Raw genomic sequence first — 22,225 nt, 5'->3', positions numbered from 1 at the left:
CACAAATACACAGAGGTTAAATAACTTGCTACTAAACAATGAATGGGTCAACCAAGAAGTCGAAGAGGAAATCAAAAATATATGGAGACAAATGAAAATGAAAATGCAATGGTCCAAATCTTTGGGATCAAACAAAAGCCATTCTAAGAGGGAAGTTTATAGCAATACAGACCTACCTCAAGAAGCAAGAAAAATCTCAAATAAACAATATAACCTTATACCTAAAGAAGCTAGAAAAAGAAGAACAAGCAAAAACCCAAAACCATTAGAAGAATGGAAATAGTAAAGATTAGAGTGTAAATAAATTAAATAGAAACTAAAAACAAACAAATAACAATAGAACAGATCAATGATCAATGAAAACAGGAGCTGGTTCATTGAAAAGATCAACAAAATTGACAAACATTTAGCCAGACTCATCAAAAAATTAAAAAAAAAAAAAAAGGAGAGAGAATTTAGACAAGTCACAAATGTAAGAGGAGAAATAACAACTGACACCATAAAATACAAACAATTATAAGGGAAAAAATAAGAACATCATATGCCAAAAATTTAACAACCTAAAAGAAATAGATAAATTTCTAGAAACATATAACCTCCCAAAACTGAATCAGGAAGAAATAGAGAATTTGAACAGACCAATTGATTGCCAGTAATGACACTGGATCAGTAATCAAAAAACTCCCAAAAAAAATCCCCAAAAGTCTAGGACCAGATGGCTTCACAGGTGAATTCTGCCAAACATTTAATGAGGAATTAATACTATTTTTCTCAAACTATTCCAAATAATAAAAGAGGAAGAAAATTTTCTAAATTCATTCTACAAGGCCAGAATTACCCTGATACCAAAACCAGCTAAAGACACTGTAGTTAAAAAAAAAAAAAAAAAAGACACTGTAGTAAAAGAGAACTACAGGCCATTTTCTCTGGCAAATACAGACGAAAAAATCCTCAGCAAAATATTAACAAACCAAATCCAACAATACATTAAAAATAACATTCATCACAATCAAGTGGGATTTATTCCAGAGATGCAAGAACAGCTCAATATTTATAAATCAATAAATGTGATATATTGGGGCACCTGAGTGGCTCAGTCAGTTAAGCGACTGTCTTCAGCTCAGATCATGATCCCAGGCTCCTGGGATCGAGCCCTGAGCTGGATTCCTTGCTCACCAGAGAGCCTGCTTCTCCCTCACCCTCTGTCTCAAGGCTTGGGCTCTCTATGTCAAATAAATAAATAAATAAATAAATAAATAAAATACATCATATCAATAAGACAAAGGATAAAAACCGTAAGATAATTTCAATAGCTGAAGAAAAAGCATTTGGCAAAGTACAGCATCCATCAAACAAAGTTGGTTCAGAGGGAACATAACCTCAATATATAAAGGCCATATATGAAAAACTCACAGCTATTATACTCAGTGGTGAAAACTGAGAGCTTTCCCCCTAAGATCAGAAACAAGACAAGAATGTCACTCTCACCACTTTCATTCAACATAGTACTGGAAGTCCTAACCACAAAAATCTATTAAAAAAATAAAAAGAAATAAAAGGTATCCAAATTGATAAAGAAGAAGCAAAACTTTTACTAATTGCAGATGACATGATACTATACATAGAAAGCCCTAGAAGCTCCACCAAAAAACTTATTAGAACCAATAAATGATAAATGTTGTAGGATACAAAATCAATGTACAGAATTCAGTTGCATTTCTATATTCTAATAATGAAGCAGCAGAAAGCGAAATTTAAAAAGCAATCCCAGGCACCTGCGTGGCTCAGTGGGTTAAAACCTCTGCCTTCGGCTCGGCTCATGATCCCAGGGTCCTGGGATAAAGCCCCGCATTGGGCTCTCTGCTCAGCGGGGAGCCTACTTCCTCCTCTCTCTCTGACTCTCTGCCTACTTGTGATCTCTGTCAAATAAATAAATAAAATCTTTTAAAAAATAAATACATAAATAAAAATAAAAAAGCAATCCCATTTACAATTGCACCAGAAATAATAAAATACTAGGATTAAAGTCAACCAAGGAGGTAAAAGACCTATACCTGAAAACTGTAAGACACTGATGAAAGAAACTGAAAATGACAGAAATGAAAAGATATTCCATGCTCATGGATTGGAAGAACAAATACTGTTCAACTGTCCATGCTACCCAAAGTAATCTACACATTTAATGTAATCCCTATCAAAATACCAACAATATTTTTCACGGATCTATAACAAATAATCCTAAAATTTTATGGCACCACAAAAGATATATACTTATTTTTAATATATACAATGGATGTGGTGTGTGTGTGTGTGTGTGTGTGTGTGTGTGTTATATACAAGGAATATCATACGGCCATAAAAAAGAATGAAATCTTGCCATTTGCAACATGGATGGATCTAGAGAATATAATGCTAAGCAAAGTAAGTCAGAGGAAAACAAACACCATTATGATTTCACTCATATGTGGAATTTAAGAAACAAATGAACAAAGGGAAAAAAAGAGACAAACCAAAAGACAGACTCTTAACTATAGAGAACAAACAGATGGTTACCAGAGGGGTGGGGGAGGTTGGGTGATCTAGGTGAAGAGGATTAAGAGTAGTACAGTTGTCTTGATGAGCACTGAGAAATGTATAGCTGAGTCACCTGAATGTATTGTATACCTGAAACTAATACAACACTGTATGTTAACTATACTGGGATTAAATTTTTTAAAAAGATTTACTCATTCATTATTTAAGAGAGAGGGCAGGAGGGGCAGAGGGAGTGAATCTCCAGCAGACTCCGTGCTATACATGGAGCCCTACTCGGGGCTAGATCCCAGGACACTGAGACCACAACCTGAGCTGAAATTAAGAGTCAGGTGCCCAATCAACGGAGCCACCCCGACGCCCGGGAATTAATTTTTTTTTAAATAAGTAAAAAGATGGAGCACCTGGGTGGTTCAGTCAATTAAATGTCTAGCCAGGTCAGGTCATGATCCCAGGGATCCCAGGGTCCTGTTCAGCAAGGAGTCTGCTTCTCCCTCTCCCTCTGCCTACAGCTCTCCTAGCTTGTGCTCTCTATGTGTCAAATAAATAAAATCTTTAAAAAAAACTAAAGAGAAAACAAATATAAATAAATATTAAGGAGTTGACATTTTCATGGTACATATTCCCATTTATCCAGATATTAATTTATATGCATGAATAGAAATTTCTAGTTCTCTTCATATAACATTTCTTGTTCAATTTGTTCTAAAATTTGTATACTTTATCGCTTTTATGGGTACAATATTTTTCCCTTTTCAACTTCTAGGAACTGGTGGCTAATATATGGAAAAGCTAATGAGTTTTTATATTTATTCTCTATCCAACCACCTCAAAATTCTTGTAGTAATTCTAGTAGCTTATAATTAGATTCTTTTGAGTTTTCTATATATAAAGATCATATATCTGCAACTATTGATTTATATAATTTTATCTTTTCTTTCCAAAGTTTTTATTACTCATTAAATTTGCTTTTTATTTCATTCACAAAATTCCCAAGACAGTATTGAGTACCAATGAATGTAATGGGCATCTCTATTTCCTGATCTTAATTGAAATGGTTTTGTTTTGCTCTTTAGTATATTTGCTATCACACTTTGGTAATTTTTATTATAATTAATTATTTCACAAATGAATTTTTGCTAGGAATGACAGTTAAATTTTACCAAAACCTTTTCACTGTTAAAGATCATTATATGGTTTTTCCCTTTTAGTTTGTTGAGGTATGAATTATGTTGACTGATTTTACAATATCGAACTGTTCCATTGTTGAAACAATGTCCCCCACCACCCACCCCCCCAAAAAAAAGAAAGAAAGAGAGAGAGAAAGACCAAAGACAAAAAGAAAAGAAGATTGAGGAGGGTGTGAACTGATATTGTGAGGGATAAGCATGTGGAGTCCAATTCCAGTGCAGAGCTGAGATATGAATCTGTAGCGAGGCAGAAATAACTGAGGTAGTATCCAGATAACAGAAATCACCAAAAGAAAAAGTGCAATACAAAAAAAGTATAATAGTTGAAACACAAGGAGATCTCAACACTTTATGGAGGGTAGAGAGTAAAGAACTGGTAAAGAGAAAGCACTGAGACATGAAAACCAGGACAGACTGGTGTATTAGAATACAAGGAAAGAGCAAGTAAAGAGTAGGAGAAAGAAGGGAAGGGAGGAATAAGGGAAGGAAGACAAGAGGGAGAAGGAGGAGGAGGTGGAGAAGAGGAAGAAATAGTAAACACCTCACCTGAGAGATCAGACAGGTGGGTAGGTGAATACAAGATGAAGACAAGAAGAAACTTCCAGAGATGAAGGGTCACTTTAACAAGAGGTTTGAATGAGGATCAGGATTCCTAAGTGGGCCCAGTCGTGTCACTAGAGGAGAATAAAGAACTAAGGAACTTCAAAGTTCTTACTAGAATATTTGGTTAATGGCACAGAGCACGGTAAAGTGTAAAAATCTTGTGTGTAGATTTCCTAGTGTTAACTGATTTCCCCCTTGACACGTAGTAAATGTGGGGCAGGCAGTTCTATGAAAACAATTTTCATCACTGAGAATCCTTAAAGAAGACCCTTATAATTACTGGCTGGTACTAAAATACTCCCCTATAAATACCTGCAAATCTTCAAATTAATATCCATCTATATGAGATGGCAATATTCCCCTCATAAAGTGATTAACTACATATTTCCCTTGACCTTTTTCTTCAATATATCTTAGAAACATCTAATGTAATCTACTAAATAAAACAGAGCTCCAGTTGCTATTCCAAGTTTCATTAATTTAATTAATTCTGTTGATCAGAATTTAGACCTTCCTCTATTCAACATATCCCCTGCTGGGCTTCAATTAATGAACATATTTTAAATATTATTCAAAATTGTTTTCTCTCTTGGTACTAAAAGTGCTTAAAATAAATTCCTTCCCAAATCATATCTTAACCTAACAGATTTCTAACCTTTTAAAACACTCATCATTCTCAGTGAATGTAAGTTTAAAATCCATGAAGGAACATTGAATTTCGGTTCACTAACAGACCATCTGGGTCAAAGAAGAGTACTGTTATTAGTGGAAAGATAATTAGCACTGTCGAAAGAATTTTCATTTAAAAACATCTAAACCAGTTTCATAAAATTAAATTCCTAGAAAGTGCATGCAAAGCAGCAATGAAAACTCCATTAGTCCCCACCAGTCTCTTTCTCCACTGACTTCTTTCGGACTTTTTTGGAATTACAATGTTGTATAAAGGCAACAAGAAAGTGCAGCAATTGCAGACCTAATGAGTAAAAGACCCTAAAATTTAGCACCTAAAAATGTGCTTTAAGAAGCACAATAATGGCACTTTTCCCTTAGCAACAGGTACAAAATAATTCATTTTCTATCAGGAAGCTCAAAGTGATTGTGCAAATGAGAACTTAACATTAGGCAAAGACATCCACATCCTAATCCCTAGAAACTCTCAATATGTTACATTAACCGTCAAAATGGATTTTGGAGGTGTGATTAAGTTAAGGTTCCTTAAGGGAGATTATCTGGGATTTTCCAGGTGGACCCAATGTAATCATCGGTATCCTTAAAAGTGGAGAATCTTTCGGGTCCCTGGGTTGCTCAGTCACTTAAGCATCTGCCTTCAGGGACACATGGGTGGCTCAGTCAGTTGGGCATCTGCCTTCAGCTTGTCATGGTCCCAGGGTTCTGGGATGAGGTCTTGCATGCATGGGGCTGTTTGCTCAGCAGGTAATCTGCATCTCCCTCTGCCTGCCACCCCAGCCCCCACCCTCTTGTGCTCGTTCTCTGACAAATAAATAAAATTAAAAAAAAAAAAAAAAAAGGATCTGCCTTCAGCTCAGCTCATGATCCCAAGGATCAAACCCCATGTCAAGCTCCCTGCTCAGCAGGAAGTTGGCTTCTCTCTCTTCCTCTGCCCCTCTCCCCACTTGTGTGTGCTCTCTTGCTCACTCTCTCACTCTCTCTCTTTCAAATAAATAAATAAAATCTTTAAAACAAAAAAATGGGGAAAGCTTTCCCAGCTGTGATCAAAGGAAGATGTCACTATAACAGAAGGATAAGGGAGATACTACATTGCTAGTTTAAAGATGGAGGAAGGGGCCACAAGCCAAGGAGTATAGCTGGCTTCTCAAAGCTGGAAAAGGCAAGGAACCAGATCCTCCCCAGGAGCTTCCAAAGGAATACAGCCCTGCCCACACCTTGACATTAGCCCAGTGGGACCCATGTCAGACTTCTAATGTGCAGAACTGTAATATAAATTTCTGCTGCTGGAACTGCTAAGTCATATTTATGAGAAACTAAGAAAGAACTGTATGTCAGAAACAGTAAGTACTGATACTCAGTAAACTGTCCAAATTCACCACCAAAAAATTTCTAAATACTCAGTAACTATGAAAGTGGACCAACCATCATTTTAATTTGTTTGAAAAATAAGAAGGAATCCACAAATAGTAAGTTAGCTGAGGACAAAAATTATAACATAGTAGATACTATATTGTCTGATTTGAACTGAGGTTCACTGTATAAAATAAAGGAACTATAAAAGAACTAAGAGAATGCACTCATAGCTAATATTTTCCTGTCCCTTTAAGCTGATGTTCAGGGAACTCATTTATATTAGTACATATGGACAGCACCAAAATCCTTCACTCTCCTAGAACTCTTTTGTACAGAGACCTTACGGCATTAACTAATTTTTTTAAAAAAATATAGTCAAAGTTTTAGGGATGGGAGGTATCTAACAAATCAGCTAATCATTTTTAAGATGAAAAAAAAATTTCCCCAAGGTTTAGTTTTGGCACTATTGTCTTAGTCCAATGGACCTATTATCCTGATAAGCCTTAAATGTGCATTCATTTAAATAACTGTTTTCAATTTCAAAGCATCCTGCCTAAGCTTTTAAAATCATCAATAAAATATGGCTTCCTTGTCAAATTAAGATCTGACTACTGAATTCAGATATGCCATTGTAAAAGATTACAACAACTACCAAAGCGAAATAATTTCTCATAAGATCCTAAGCACTGTGAAGACAACTACAGATAATTGAAAGTACAAAGAAAATGGCAACCCATAGGCTTATATTGTTAGAATACTTTTAATGTGCAAAACTAAAATAGCAGTGTCATAAACTTCTAAAATGTGGCTTTATAGAAATTCATGCTTAATTAGGAAAAAAGAAGTTTCTATTTCAAAATCTCTATCACAGAGACAGATTTATTCTATGTCCCGACTACTCATACAGAGTGCAGTACGGTCAGTCCTGGGGCACACAAAGAATACCTCAAAGGTGCCTGGCCACCCAGCACTCTTTCCATGGTTCTGAGGGCTCCATCTTGGCTCCGCAATGGATTCTCTTCCTCTCCACACCAGAGGGTTATCCTCAGCATTCCCTGTACTCACAGGTTCCTCTGTTACCTACACACTTGATGTAGCTGCCCCTCAAATTCAAGCTGCCCCTCAACCCCTCTCACCAGCTTCTAATGCAAACCATTGGAGGGTTCCACAGGCCCCAATCTCCACACAAAAATCCAGCACTGTTCCCCAATGAGATCTCCATGTTCCCCAAGTCCAAGACTGGTCTCCACACACTAGTTCTGATGATGCTTCCTGCAGCCCCTGCAGTCACCCATTTACCATTCCCATGGCTCCACCTCTTAATAATACCTTTGGAATCATCTCCTCCTCTTAGGTGCCCCGGCTCTGTGGTAGCTGAGCAGCCCCATCTCACCAGCTCTCACCAGTACATTGATCTCTCCATTCCTCTCCTACCCACCACCTCTCCCCAGTCTTCTCCAGAGACTCTCCTGTAGTTCCCTCTCCACAAGAGAAGCTATCACTCTCCTGTCCAAAGCTTCAAAGTCTCTTTATTAACAAGAAGACAAAATCCAACCAGCATCACACAGCAAATAAGATGCTTCTCCAATGGCCCACATCAACTTTTAGCCTCATCAACTGCTTTCTCTGGTCATTTACTCAACAAATTCTTATGGAGGACCTACTATGTGCTAAGCTCTGTGGACACAACAGTGGACATGAGGCCTCATTCACAAGCTATTAATCTAGGGGATGGCTTAGTCAGTTAAGTGACCGACTCTTGGTTTTGGTTCAGGTCATGATCTCAGGGCTGTGACATTGAGCCCGTGTGGGGCTCTGCACCGAGCATAGAGCCTGCTTGGGATTCTCTCTCCTTCTCCCTATGCCTGCTATCCCACTCACATGATTGTGTACATGTGTGAGCACTCTCTTAAAAAAAATAAGGTAAGAATAAAATATTCAAAAATATTATAACTATACTAAGTGCTTTCTTTCATAGAATATAGGGTTTTAGGGGCATAGAACAGACAGCTCAGCCTAGTCGGGAAGATCAGAGAAAGCTTTCCTAAGGTGAAAACATGAGGCTCTATAGGCATTAGTAACAATTGAGTACTATACCTAGGCAAGTAGTACACTTGAGTACTACACTTGAGCACTTGAGTACTACACCTATTACTACATCAGGTCTACAGACCTGGAAAGAGAGAGGAGGGACACCGTGGCAAGAAGCATAGCAGGTACAGGGGTCCTGTGACAGAACCTGAAATAAGGATGGCCGTCAGAGCATGAGGGATGGGCAGATGCCCGGCTGGAAAGGAGACTGAGGAAGCAAGGAAGGACCTGATTCCAGATTCTCCAAGGTTAAGTTCTACTAAATCCTTATTAAGATTTATCTTAATAAGGATAGGAGGATATCCTATCTTATAGGTAATGGAAAGCATTTTAAAAATTTTAAGCAAAGCAAAAGACTGGGCTTGTGTTTTAAAAGAACAGCGTGGCTGCAATGTGTAGACTGGAATAGGTCATCTCAAGAACAGGTCTGGGAGATGAGCTGGGGCGTGCAGACAAGGGCGACAGCTTGGATTCAAGTGGATTTCCCCTCTGCTTCACAATTTTGGGCTTTATGTTGAAATGCAATGGAGGAAGGTCACTGGGGAGAAGAACAACAATTCACAGTTAAGGAAAGATGAAAAGAGTAGACAGACTAGAAAAATATTCCAGAAGCAAAACCAACAGCCCCTGATGACAGACTGTCCATGAAAAGCCAAAAATAAATAAATAAATAAAATAAAAATAAGAAGGTATTAAAGTGCCCATCCAGGTCTCAGCTTGGACATCTGATGGATGGGCAAGCCTGTCACCAAACTGGGCAGTGTCTTCTTCTCTACAAGGCCGCTGGGCATGGGCTCTGCTAAGACAGGAATGACTTTAAGTCAAATATAAGATCTCTTTTATCCCAAAATAATGGACCCATTCAGCAAGTTTTCTAAAAATGTGTATCTTTTTATAACCCCATATGCTTTTTGTATCTGTTCAACTTACTAAAGATCAGACCCATGGCACTATCATTTCCCATGCTCCTCATTTTCCTCACAACTGTCAGAAAATATTGGCAACAATCTTTCATTTTCACTTAAAGTGTTTTCCCAAAAACTTACTTTCTACACATAGCTACCCGCCAAAGAGGCTTTTCAGAAAGACTTGTGACAAACACACTATGCTGCTTCCAGTTACAGCAGAGAAGACAACCAAATGAGTTTTTAAAGATTTAGGGGCACCCGGCTGGCTCAGTTGGTGGAGCATGTGACTCTTGATCTCAGGGTGATGAGTTCAAGGCCCACATTGGGTGTAGAGATTACTTAAAATAAATAAGTAAATAAATAAACTTTAAAGGTTTAAACTTTGTATTGGTCAATTCCTCAAAGAAAAATAATTCCCTTCTTAAGTAGAATAAAACTTTTTTAAAAAGAATTTATTTTTTATTTATTTGACAGAGAGAGATCACAAGTAGGCAGAGAGGCAGGCGGGGGGTGGGGGGCCGCCGGGAAGCAGGCTCCCTGCTGAGCAGAGAGCCTGATGCGGGCTCAATCCCAGGACCCTGAGACCATGACCTGAGCTGAAGGCAGAGGCCTAACCCACTGAGCCATGCTAGCACCCAGATAAAACATTTTTCAAAAAAAATGCTTCACCTAATTCTAATTTTCTAGAGTAGATATTTTTAAACTGTCCTTAAGAAATCTCCTAGGCAAATGCTTCACTTAATTCTAATTTTCTAGAGTAGATATTTTTAAACTGTCCTTAAGAAATCTCCTAAGCAAAAGATGAGAACTGATATCAAAAAGAACCTAAAAACTACTGAAAACAAACACAAAAATTCCCTATTTATTAAGCTATTCAAGAAAAATATCATTTGTTGAATATCTACCAAGAGCCAAACACATTATAAGTACTTTCTCATTCAATCCTGGAAGTATTGTAGGCTAAGAAAGATTACCTATTACTCTCATTTCACAAGCAAGAAAACTAGAGCTTAGAGAAGTGAAACAATTATTGGAAGTCACACAGCCAGTTAGTGGCAAAACCAAAATTCAAACGAGGTCTCCTTAATTCTAAGCACACACTCTTTATTTCCTTTCACATATCAAAAGAGAAACTAAAAGTTTGGACTTCTGAGAGATAACATTTACCCTGGGCTCACGACAAACCCACGGCCAGACCCCCAGGACCCAGCCCTCTATCTGGGCCCACCTGCCTGCACGCTCTGGCCTGAGCTCTAGGAAAGGTTCCGTGTATTACACGATGACATTTTCAGTGTCAGTTAGATTCTATCTTAAAGGAAAGCTTTTTTTTTTTAAACGTAGGGTTCAATTATACGTATGAAAATTAGTAGAGAAAAAATAAGATTCTAGTCATCAACATTCCAAATGAATTTCTAAGGGATTCATCTGCTCTATGAAGTGAGCTATTGTACAAATGTAGCTTTGCACTTAAATACTGAAAACAACTAACAAGCAAAGCAGCAAGAATGCACCAGCAATTCCTATCTCCTTCTGGCCATGGAAGGAAATCCATGGGCACTTTGTGAAAGCCTCCGTGTCACATCCACACTGATCCCGTGTATTGAGACTCAAAACACAACTGTCATACTTGACTCTCCCCTGTGCTTCGTAACTTTGGGAATTATGCCCAAATGCAATGGAAGAGGGTCAGCCTCAGGGCTGGGAGAAGAACAAGGGTGCACAGCTGAATGCAGATCTGAAGCCTACCGTGAAATCAGAAAGTACCAGGCACACAGAAAAGTGGAAACCTTCAGATGACATGTTAATGACTGGATTACCCTGAAACACAAGAGCTTCAAGAACGACCTGCTTATGGGGGTGCCTGGGTGGCTCAGTGGGTTAAGCCTCTGCCTTCGGCTCAGGTCATGGTCTCAGGGTCCTGGGATCGAACCCCACATCGGACTTTCTGCTGGGCAGGGAGGCTGCTTCCTCCTCTCTCTCTGCCTGCCTTTATCCCTACTTGTGATCTCTTGTGATCTCTGTCAAATAAATAAAATCTTTAAGAAAAAAAAAAAAAGAACGACCTGCTTACAGATGGTGTTCACCTGGGCAAGGCAGAAAGCCAGCCAGCCTCGAGACATAAGCAGGACCCCCACATTCAGAACTCCTCACCGCCCTGTCTGTTGGCTTTTTCACCACGTTAGATGCTACTCATTTTCTCCCAGTCTCATCTTCAAGAATGGTATCATGTTCTTCTTTTCATCCTCCTGGCCTTCTTCTTCTCCTTCTCTTTCTTTCCTGTCTTCCCCTCCCTTCCCCTGTTCTAAAGCCCTATGTGACAGAACAGGGAGGCATCCACATGGGAGGATGCAGGGGTGAGGAGCTATAAGGAAAATACCCACAAGTGGGGGAGTCCAGCAGAGTCTGACAACTTGGCAGGGTGAGGGGATGTCACCACGGAAGGATGCAATAGCACGGAGCAGGGGGTGGAACAATCCTAAACATGGTGTCGAGGGCATCCACTTGGGAAGCTGGCCCAGAGTGTAAAGTCAGAGTCCAAATGGGGCAAGGAGGGCGCCCCCTGGATGGACAGCCTGGTGCTGAGCATCCAAGGCCATTTAGGGTGAGAAAGGTGTCCGGCAGAGGAAGGTCTGTGCAAAGGAGCTTGAGGATGGCGTCTGAATGGGGACAACCCAGGATGGTAGAGCCTGAGTGAGGCAAGGTTGTCATACATGCCAGGGAGGGGGTGGTGGCAACAATGGTTGATTCAGCAAATGGCAAACATACTAAAGATAATGGGAGGATAAATGGAAGATTCAACAAGTAAGCAAATATACTAAAGATAATGGGAGCTACATTTCTCACTGTCAAAAGCTGAAATTCAAATCTATAAAGGGGAAAACTAGAATTAATCCTGAGCATCCAACTGGAAATGGAGAGATAGCTGTGAATTCATAGATTTCAAGATACAGAGAGAGACTGATATAAATAAAAGTACATGCTGGCATGAAGCATGTGTGTTTGTGGCATATAAATTTGTATGAATGTAGATGTGTGTGTATAAACATACAAAGAGATATTCCTTAGCTCTGCCCAGGGAGAAGGCCTGGGAGCAATGACAGCCTAATAGCAATGAACACACTTAACCCCAGCCATGAAAAATCAGAGCCCTCTGGAGATATTACTGATTGGAGAGTATAAGACGAGCCTAAAATATCTTGAGTTACAAAATATGCAAGGGCTCAAAGAATAATACAGTCCTATCGAAAAGATACCAAAACCAACTTGAAGGGGCTCCTACTGGCCAAATATCAGTCAATTTGGCACCAAAATACTGACAGAAATTATTAAAATCCAATGAATAAAAAAACAAGGAACCATAAGTTCATATTCAAATAAATAAATTAGAAGAAAGGAAGGAAAGAGAGAGAGAGAGAGAGAAAGAAAGAAAATAAGTAAGGTGAAAAATAGGATATTTAGAGCTTCTAATTTCCTCTCTATAATACTAATTCTAAAGGAAAAACCACAGCTTTACAGAGGATAGACCTGACAGACACCAGCTTAATCAAGAGATCAAAGTAAGTTATCAGAAATGGAACAAATCATGATTGTGTGCCATCTGATAGGAGGCCAAAAGGGGAAAAAAGCATCACTTCTGTGATTATCCCCCAAAGATGTATAACTTGAGTCTAATCATGAGGAAATATCAGACACACCCCAAAGGAGAAACATTTACAGAATAACTGGCCTATGAGCTTCAGGAGTGTCAAGTTCAAGTCCGGGGAAACCTGAGGAGCTGGTCCAGATGAAGGAGCCTGGAGAGGCAGATAACTAAAGGCAGGCCTTGTTCTGAACCAGAGCCTTTCCCACAAAGGGCACTGTCAGGATAACTGGGGAAACCTGGGTGGGGTCTGTGGCTTGTCTGGCAGTAAGATATAGACTTTAACTTCCTGCCTGGCAGGGCATGATCTTGGTTGTAGGACATACATACCCAAGCATCTGGGCGTGAGAAGGCATCAGGATGGCAATGCACTCTGTATTCCAGAAAAAAAAAAAAGATCTCTGAGCTATACTTGCAACTTTTCCATAAGTTTGAAATAGTTCCAAATTGTTAAGAAATGTAGTTAAAGAAAGAAGAATACTTCACTCAATGGTGCTAAGAGAGCACAGGGAGATGAAGTAGTTATTAAACACAGGCATGTCAGCAAATAAGCTTAGAGTCCAAATCAAATATTTCACAGGGAAACCGTTTAGGTTCAAAAGAATATTGAAATGCCCCCAAAGAAACAGCTTTAATCTCAATAGCAAAAGATAATTATGCTGAACAAAAATCAAATACGCTTTAAAACAGCAAAGCACATTAGTGGAAAGAATCCGTTGGTTAAACAAAGTCTCTGGTTTTAGGAACAGAACAAGGAAGACCCTCAGGAGGAGACGGTGGCCGGCTGCAGTCAGGCCCTCCTTAGAGCTATGAGGCCCGCAGAGCCTGAAAGCCTCCCTGACACCTCCAGGGGAACTAATACTTTCTGTGACATCTCCTTTTGCTAAGTCAATCCAAAAGTCAGAGCTCTCAGTCCCTTTTCCAGAGTTCAATATTTATTACCCACCAGGGACCTCCAAAAACAGAAGTAGGAGACACTGCTCTGTAGGACAGCTGAAGAACATAATCTGGAGACTTTCTCAGGAAGTTATTTAATGCAGTAAAAATTTTCATATGATGTCTGCTTTCATATAGTAAAGAATTCAACATGGCCCATAAAAACGCTTCATGAATAAGTTTTATGAATATAGGCCCTTCCTCTATCTTTGCCCTTTATATAGTTTTATTAATTGGTATCATCTATTGACTGACCTCCAGAAGAAAATAAATGTGCTTCTTTCCTTTGTGAGAGTGTATATTCACAGCACCACTAATTCACCTCGAAGTGTCAGAATACTATAGGGAGTTTTGGCAACTTGACTATTTAAGTTCAAAGATTAGATCCCTTATAAACCACTCTTCAAGACCAAATAAATTACTTGAAAATATATACTAAAAACTATTTTCTTACGGAGTAGTATTTTGTGTGTGTGTGTGTGTGTGTGTGTGTGTGTGTGTGTGTGTGAGTGTGTGTGTAGAAAACATCTTCTTTTTAAATTAAAGTGCATCTGAACACATTTTGTTAAAGATTCCCCCCCCAAAAAAGTCTATTAGTTACAAAGTCATCCCCTGCTTATCCTCCAGTGACAGTTACATGGCTCAACAAAAATGTAATTCCTTACATTCAAAGTTGCCAAATACCTAAACATTTAGCTATCCATTTATTGACAATAAATGCCATTTATAAAAATAAGAACAGACTAAAGTAAGATTGATTTGGTTTCTCCCTTTGCTGGTGCTGCTGTCCATTCTTAGGTAAGGAAGTACATTGGTGAGAATCAACAGACCGCTCACAAAGTTTTAAAAATGTGGGTAGTATTTCCACTGACATACAATTACTTTGTAAAGTAGTATTTCTGTCATTACACCCAGAAAACGAACTAGTTACTCTAACAAAAGTACAATGCTCAAAGGACCATCTTTGAATCTTTCAGAATCATTTAATGAACCATATTCCCCAGCACCAAAACTACTCCCTGAAAGTAAGTTAAGCACTTTTGGAAGCTGTGCTAATTCTTCTTCAGGCCATTGAGCTAATTAATCCTTCAGAGCGCTAGTAAATTATTACTTCAGTATACTAAATGGTAAATCCTACCAGCCAGATTGGACCTGATGACATGCCTTTTTAAAAGATACCCAATTTAAGTGGGAGACAAAGCATATTGTATAACTTAATTTTTAAGATTTTTTTTTCTTTTATTTATTTGACAGATCACAAGTAGGCAGAGAGGCAGGCAGAGAGAGACAGGAGGAGGAGGCAGGCTCCCTGCTGAGCAGAGCCGAAGGCAGAGGCTTTAACCACTGAGCCACCCAGGCGCCCCAATATAACTTAATTTTTAAAAGCCAAGTGCCCTAGGGTATGCTGAGAGAAAACAGAAGAGGGAGAAAAACACAAAATAAGGAAAGTAGAGAAGATAATGCTGTTCTGAGGGAGCCAGCTACTTGGATAAGCCAGAAGAAGAGGCCTCCAGGCAAAAGACAACAAAAGGTCTAGACTGTACATTATTGTTTTTAAAAGATTTTATTATTTATTTCAAAGACAGAGAAAGTGAGAGAGAGAGCACTAGCAAGGTAAGGGTCAGAGGGAGAAGCAGATTCCCCACTGAGCAGGGAGCTCAACATGGGGCTCCATCCCAGGACCCTGGGATCATGACCTGAACCGAAGGCAGACTCGTAACTGACTGAGCCAACCAGGTACCCCAAGACAGCATGTTCTGTTGGGCCAAAGCAAAACGGGGGAAGGCAGGGTTCAGTGGCAGGTGCCGGTCAAAGTGCCAGATGCCCAGAGGCCTCTAATGATAATCTGGAGAAAAAACATTAGTAAAAAATTTGGTGGAATTTGAATAAACTAAGCAGTTTGTTGACATGATGTACCAACGTTAATCTCTTAGTTCAGACAAATGTCCTACAGTCATATAAGATACAGACGGATGTTAGCAGAAACTGGGGAAGGGCATACAAGACTACCTGTACTATGCAACTTTTCTCAAATCTAAAATTATTCCAAAATGAAAAGTTTACTTACAAAAAAAGAAGAAATCCAAAAACAGACATTCCAAAAGCATCCTCTACTCCATAAACTGAAGTTTTTATGTTCAGAATTTTCCAAATTATTTTTTCAATATTTACCTGTCCCATGATTACCTACTAATTGCAAAAAATAAAACCCCACAAACAAAATAAAACAAAACAAAAACCTTAGAAATTATAGAAAACATTCTTTTATTTCACAACTTAGAGATAATAATTGTTAACATCTTTCTTTCCATGCTATAGATAGGTGATTTTTTTCAACCATCACTGAAATTACTCATCTGAGCTTTTTTCCTCCTTAATATGTTACCATAAGCTTTCCCTCCCATGTAATTTAATTTTTTCCAAAGCACTTAAGTGACCACACAACTGTCTACACACAGTTGTACCATAATGTTTTACCTATTCGAAATTCATAGGACAATTATATTATTCCCAGCTCTTCTCCATTTATAATCAGTACCACAACCAATATCATATGCATACCTTCAATGCAGATGGCTTACTTCACTGGGAGAAATTCCAAAAAATAGAGTTCCAGAGTTGAAGGAAATGTTTATTTAAAAATAAATGCTAACAATATGTTCCCTAAAACAATGGAACAACTTGCACTCACAATAGCAGTGTACGGACAGCCAGCTCCCTTGTCCACCAGCAAGTGGTGTCAGCATGTTTTTTAATTGTTAATTAGGAGGCCAAAAAAATGTTCATTACATTTAAACGTGTATTTCTTTGCTTTCTAGTAAATTAAATGTATTTAACACATTCCATCTTCCATGAATTGCCTGTTCATGTCTTTTGTCTATTTCTGCACTGAGATCTTAGTGTATCTCATTATTTCTTCTAAATCCATTGTGTGCATGGACCTTCAGTCAGTAGTTGTGGTAAATATTTGCTGGTTTATTTCCAGTTTAATTTTTATTATGATGTTCTTTGATGTACAAAGTCTAATTTATATATATTATATACATATTATATAAAAATATATTTATATACATATATTTATATATTATTTAATTTATATATATATCATTTTCCTTTATAATTTCTTCTATTCTTTTTATGTTTATAAAGACCTCACTGCCCCAACACTCAACCAAAAAAATATTAGCATTAGTTAAAAAAAAACACTTAAAATTTAGAAGGGAAAAAGCCAGATCACTCATCCAACAGAAAAAATGAGCTGTTTTTATCTTGGAGACTTCAAATGTGGAGGTCTGGGATTACAGAGTGATTAATAATACTAACCGGATACCTTAAGTCATAAATAATTATTAACAAATAATACTTACTAAAACAAACCTTTTCTTAGAGGTATCCAAGGCAATTGTTAAAATTTCTGAATCACCAGGAATACTCTAGCTCACAGAGTTTCCAAAATAACCAAACAAAATTAATTCCAAGGCATGATTATGTTGGGAAAAATCTAGTTCAGCCAGTTTCTAGGACACAGAGGGCTGGATTAACAGCATTAGCACCTTGATTATGAGCAGTTATCTTTCCCATAACATTTCTTAACAAAATTCATTTTCTGTATTTTTGTCTTAATAGCTAAAAAGAAAGGAGGATGTTAAATAACAGGTAAAGCAGAAAGGACATAAGCTTTAGAATTACTAGATGTGGGCTTAAACCCTGGATCCACCATTCACTAGTTGTCTACCCTAAAAAAGTCAAAGGGCCTCTCAAAGCTTCATCATCTATAACACAGGACAGTATTAGGGCACAGATTGTGCTCTCAGTAAATTATTTTGTAATGATTTCCAAAGAAATGTCTTCCTTGTAAAATCAGGACAAAGAATTGTGTTTATTTTTTAATACAATTTTCTGTTTACATATAAATATGTATGTATTCAATTTTTTTGCTTTTCTTTTGTTATTATTTTTAAGACATAAGTAAGGACTAAATCTTTTGTCTTGCAAGAAGCCTGCAGAAAAAAATTAAACAATTTTCAGGAATTAGAGTAAGAAAATCTTCACTATAATATTACAATAGGCAATTTAGAGAACAGTTTCCTTCATCCCACTAAAAGCAGGACCTCAAAAGCCCCCCTCAAATAATTTAATTTCCATTTCCACTAGCAGTCTGTTGCATCTGTATGCACAAATTAATCTCATCCTTCTTCTAAACATGTACCTATGGACAAGAGTTGGGACAAACAGCAACAACCTCAGATTTGAGAATAAACCACAGGTGAAAACTTTTGAGAATGGACCACTAACCATAAAAACTAGTCTGACAATGGAAGAACAAGAGCAAAAAGGCACTTCCAATAAAACTGAAAATACTATTTACAACAAACATATATTTGGCTATATGAAACTATAAATACTAAATTACTAAAAAATCTAAATTTTGAGGACCAAACATTCTTAAATTGTTGGTCTAACTGCATCTTTTTCTAGAATAAATGTTATAACCATGGAGTAGAAGAATCTAGAACAATTTGCATTAGAGTGAAAATATACCTGCAGAGGAGAACAACAACATTATAAATCACAAACTCTCTCTTACAAAGGAAAAAATAATGTTTAAAAAAGCCCCGCTGTTAGGGACTAGTACAGTCCAAATTTATTTCTAGAATTCCAATGTTGCATAACTAAAATGTATCTCAATGGAGTTGAACATCAAGTTACATAATTATCAAATTACTGTATTCTATTTTGCTTTTTCAGCAAAGAACATGACTGACAGCAAGAGAAGAAGAGAATTTAAAGCAGCATATTTTGCTTAGAGCAGAAAACAACTTTTATTTTAAAAGCATTTAGATGAGGGCGCCTGGGTGGCTCAGTGGGTTAAAGCCTCTGCCCTCGGCTCAGGTCATGGTCCCAGGGTCCTGGGATGGAGGCCCGCATCGGGCTCTCTGCTCAGCGGGGAGCCTGCTTCCTCCTCTCTCTCTGACTGCCTCTCTGCAAAAAAAAAAAAAAAAACTCTAAAAAAAAAAAAAAAAAAAAAATTTTGAAAAAAAAAAAAAAAAAGCATTTAGATGGAAGATCATGAATTTTCAATATTTTGTCCCCAAACTGAACAATATAAAATGGTCTTTAAAAACCTCAATTTTTGCTTGTCATTTTTTTCAAGGTATTTTTAGTTGTTTCCATTGTTTATTTAAAAAAAAGCTTATTCAACAAATGTTAAACATATTTTCAAAAGATCATTAGAGAAGATTTATCAAATGTATATGCTTCCTTCCCATGGAGCACAAATGCTGAAAATTCAACTATATTTTACAGAAAACTTAATAGCAGTTGTCTGCTTGTATAGTAATAATCATAAAATAATGGAATATATATTCCAGGAAAATACCATCTGCATTTGTTGATTTAAACGAAAAACATCAGAGGGGAACCTGGCTGGCTCAGTTTATTAAGCATCCGACTCCTGATTGCGGCTCAGGTCATGATCTCACCATTGTGAGATCAAGCCCTGTGTTGAGCTCCGTGGTGGGCATGGAGACTGCTAAAGGGTCTCTCCCTCCATCTCCCTCTGCATGTCCCCCACTTGTGCTTTCTCTTTTAAATAAATAAATAAATAAATAAATAAATTTAAAACATCAGAGAATTTGCTGAATACTAATAAGCTGTTATCTAAAACCTATTGATGTATTAACCATAATGAGGGATATTCAATTTAGAGCAAATGTGCAATCTCCTCTAAAACAAGACTTCAGTGGAAGAGTACAAATGTGATCATTAGAAGATGAAACTACTCTGGGAAAAGCTCAAGCAAAGAATTACACTAAACTAAGTAGCATTGCTTATTGTCTTGTTCTCAGGGAAGGTTTACAAAACGGAAGTTGTTTTACTTACAGCATTTTTAAAAGGCAAATAAATGAGGCCAGAGCTTCAGCATTTTTCTTGCTGTACATATTTGGAAATCTTAGATGACTCAAAGTCTCCAGAACAGTATGTAACAGCAATGACAATAAATGATCCTACAATTACAAGCTTAATTAATAAACCTAAAACAACAAAAGCAATCTAATAAAAACTTCATTTAAAAGTTATTCATTGTGTACTAAAATTGTAAATGATGGGGATGATTACCGTGACTCAATGGGGTGGCACCATCTCTGGGCTTCTTATCTTCCTCAGCTTGCTCCTAGAACACAGAAAATGTGGCTTAGACCATATTTCTGGATAACTGTTTGACACACCAGAAACGAACTTCTCTGTGTGCAGAAAGCCACGCTATGAAAAGCACTGTAACAATGGGGACAGTACATCAGCAGCCAGGCCCTCGGGTGGGTATGCAAATCCCAGAGGCACGCCATGATCATTTGGACATGGGAGGAATCCTTTATTACTGTCTTAATTCTTTGCTGGCTAAAATAGGAGAGAGATGAAGGTTCAATAACAGTTAATACTGATGTGGATAAAGGCGCCTTCTTACTACCTGGGTGTGATAGTCATGCCAGAGGCAGGCTGATGGAAGAGGCAAGTCCCACACCAGAGCCAAGTCCTCCAACATACATCTTCCTTCAACCTACTGGCACTTATGACAGATTATTATGACTCAGTCCAGATTATATTACCTAATTTTAGACAAACTGACCTACAAAGTAGAGACAAAGGACTTCAAAGATTCCTCTGAAAAAGACCACAGATTGAATATGACAAACACCACAAGTGCCCAACAAGAACATGGCAGAACTTCTCTCCACAGAGCAAGCAATTCATCAGACATACTCTCGTAGAAACTCTGGAAGGAAAGTGGGCCACCTAACAAAGACTAAGGGATAACTTTTTTTTGAAAGATACTCTGTTCCATTGGTCTACATGTCTGTTTTTGTGCCAGTACCATGCTGTCTTGGTGATCACAGCTTTGTGGTAAAGCTTGAAATCAGGCAACATCATGACCCCAGCTTTGTTGTTCTTTTTCAACATTTCCTAAGTGATTCAGGGTCTTTTCTGGTTCCATACAAATTTTAGGATTATTTGTTCCAGCACTTTGAAAAATGTCGCTGGTATTTTGATCAGAATGGCATTGAAAATATAGATTGCTCTGGGAAGCACAGACATTTTAACAATGTTTATTCTTCTGATCTATGAGCATGGAATGTTTTTCCATCTTTTTGTGTCTTCTTCAATTTCTTTCATGAGTGTTCTGTAGTTCCTCGAGTACAGATCCTTTACCTCTTTGGTTAGGTTTATTCCCAGATATCTTATGGTTTCTGGTGCTATTGTAAATGGAATCGATTCTCTAATTTCCCTTTCTATGTTTCCATTGTTAGTGTATAAGAAAGCAACTGATTTCTGCGCATTGATTTTGTATCCTGCCACATTACTGAATTGCTTTATGAGTTCTAATAATTTGGGGGTGGAGTCTTTTGGTTTTTCCACATAAAGTATCATGTCATCTGTGAAGAGAGTCTGACATCTTCTTTGCCTATTTGAATATTTTTTATTTCTTTTTGTTGTCTGATTGCTGTTGCTAAGATTTCTAGTACTATGTTGAACAACAGTAGCGAGAGTGGACATCTTTGTCATTTTCCTGATATCAATGGGAAGGTTCTCAGCTTTTTCCCATTGAGAATGATATTTGCTGTGCATTTTTCATAGATGGAGTTTATGCAGCTGAGAAATGTTCCCTCTATCCCTATACTCTGAAGAGTTTTAATCAGGATAGGATGCTGTATTTTGTCAAATGCTTTTCTACATCAATTGAGAGGACCATGTAGCTCTTCTCTCTTCTCTTATTGATTTGTTCTATCATATTGATTGATTTGCAAATGTTGAACCACCCTTGCCTTCCAGGGATAAATCCCACCCGGTCATGCTGGATAATTTTTTTTAATGTACTGTTTGATCCAATTAGCTAGGATCTTGTTAAGAATCTTGACATCCATATTCCTCAGGGATATTGGTCTGAAATTTTCCTTTTTTTTAATCATTTTTTAAATTTATTTTCAGCATAACAGTATTCATTGTTTTTGTACCACACCCAGTGCTCCATGCAATCCGTGCCCTCTCTAATACCCACCACCTGGTTCCCCCAACCTCCCACCCCCCCCACCTCTTCAAACCCTTCAGATTGTTTTTCAGAGTCCATAGTCTCTCATTGTTCACCTCCCCTTCCCATTTCCCCCAACTGCCTTCTCCTAACTCCCCATGTCCTCCATGCTATTTGTTATGCTCCACAAATAAGTGAAACCATATGATAACTGATTCTCTCTGCTTGACTTATTTCACTCAGCATAATCTCTTCG

At 37.8% G+C, this 22,225-nt stretch overlaps 1 protein-coding gene across 1 annotated transcript in view; it reads right to left on the bottom strand.

Annotated features, from left to right (window-relative positions):
- Positions 1–22,225, bottom strand: part of LOC111142637 (L3MBTL4, histone methyl-lysine binding protein) — a 378,206-nt gene that overhangs the window by 337,692 nt on the left and 18,289 nt on the right. The window contains exon 3 of the mRNA XM_022495947.1: positions 20,064–20,118. Within this exon, the coding sequence (XP_022351655.1) occupies positions 20,064–20,118 (55 nt within the window). The remainder of the gene's footprint in view (positions 1–20,063; positions 20,119–22,225) is intronic.

Source organism: Enhydra lutris, unplaced genomic scaffold (genome assembly GCF_002288905.1).
Source record: "Enhydra lutris kenyoni isolate GAN:26980312 unplaced genomic scaffold, ASM228890v2 scaffoldscaffold8, whole genome shotgun sequence".
Lineage (NCBI taxonomy): Eukaryota > Metazoa > Chordata > Mammalia > Carnivora > Mustelidae > Enhydra > Enhydra lutris.
This window is presented reverse-complemented; position numbering and strand designations above follow the sequence as displayed.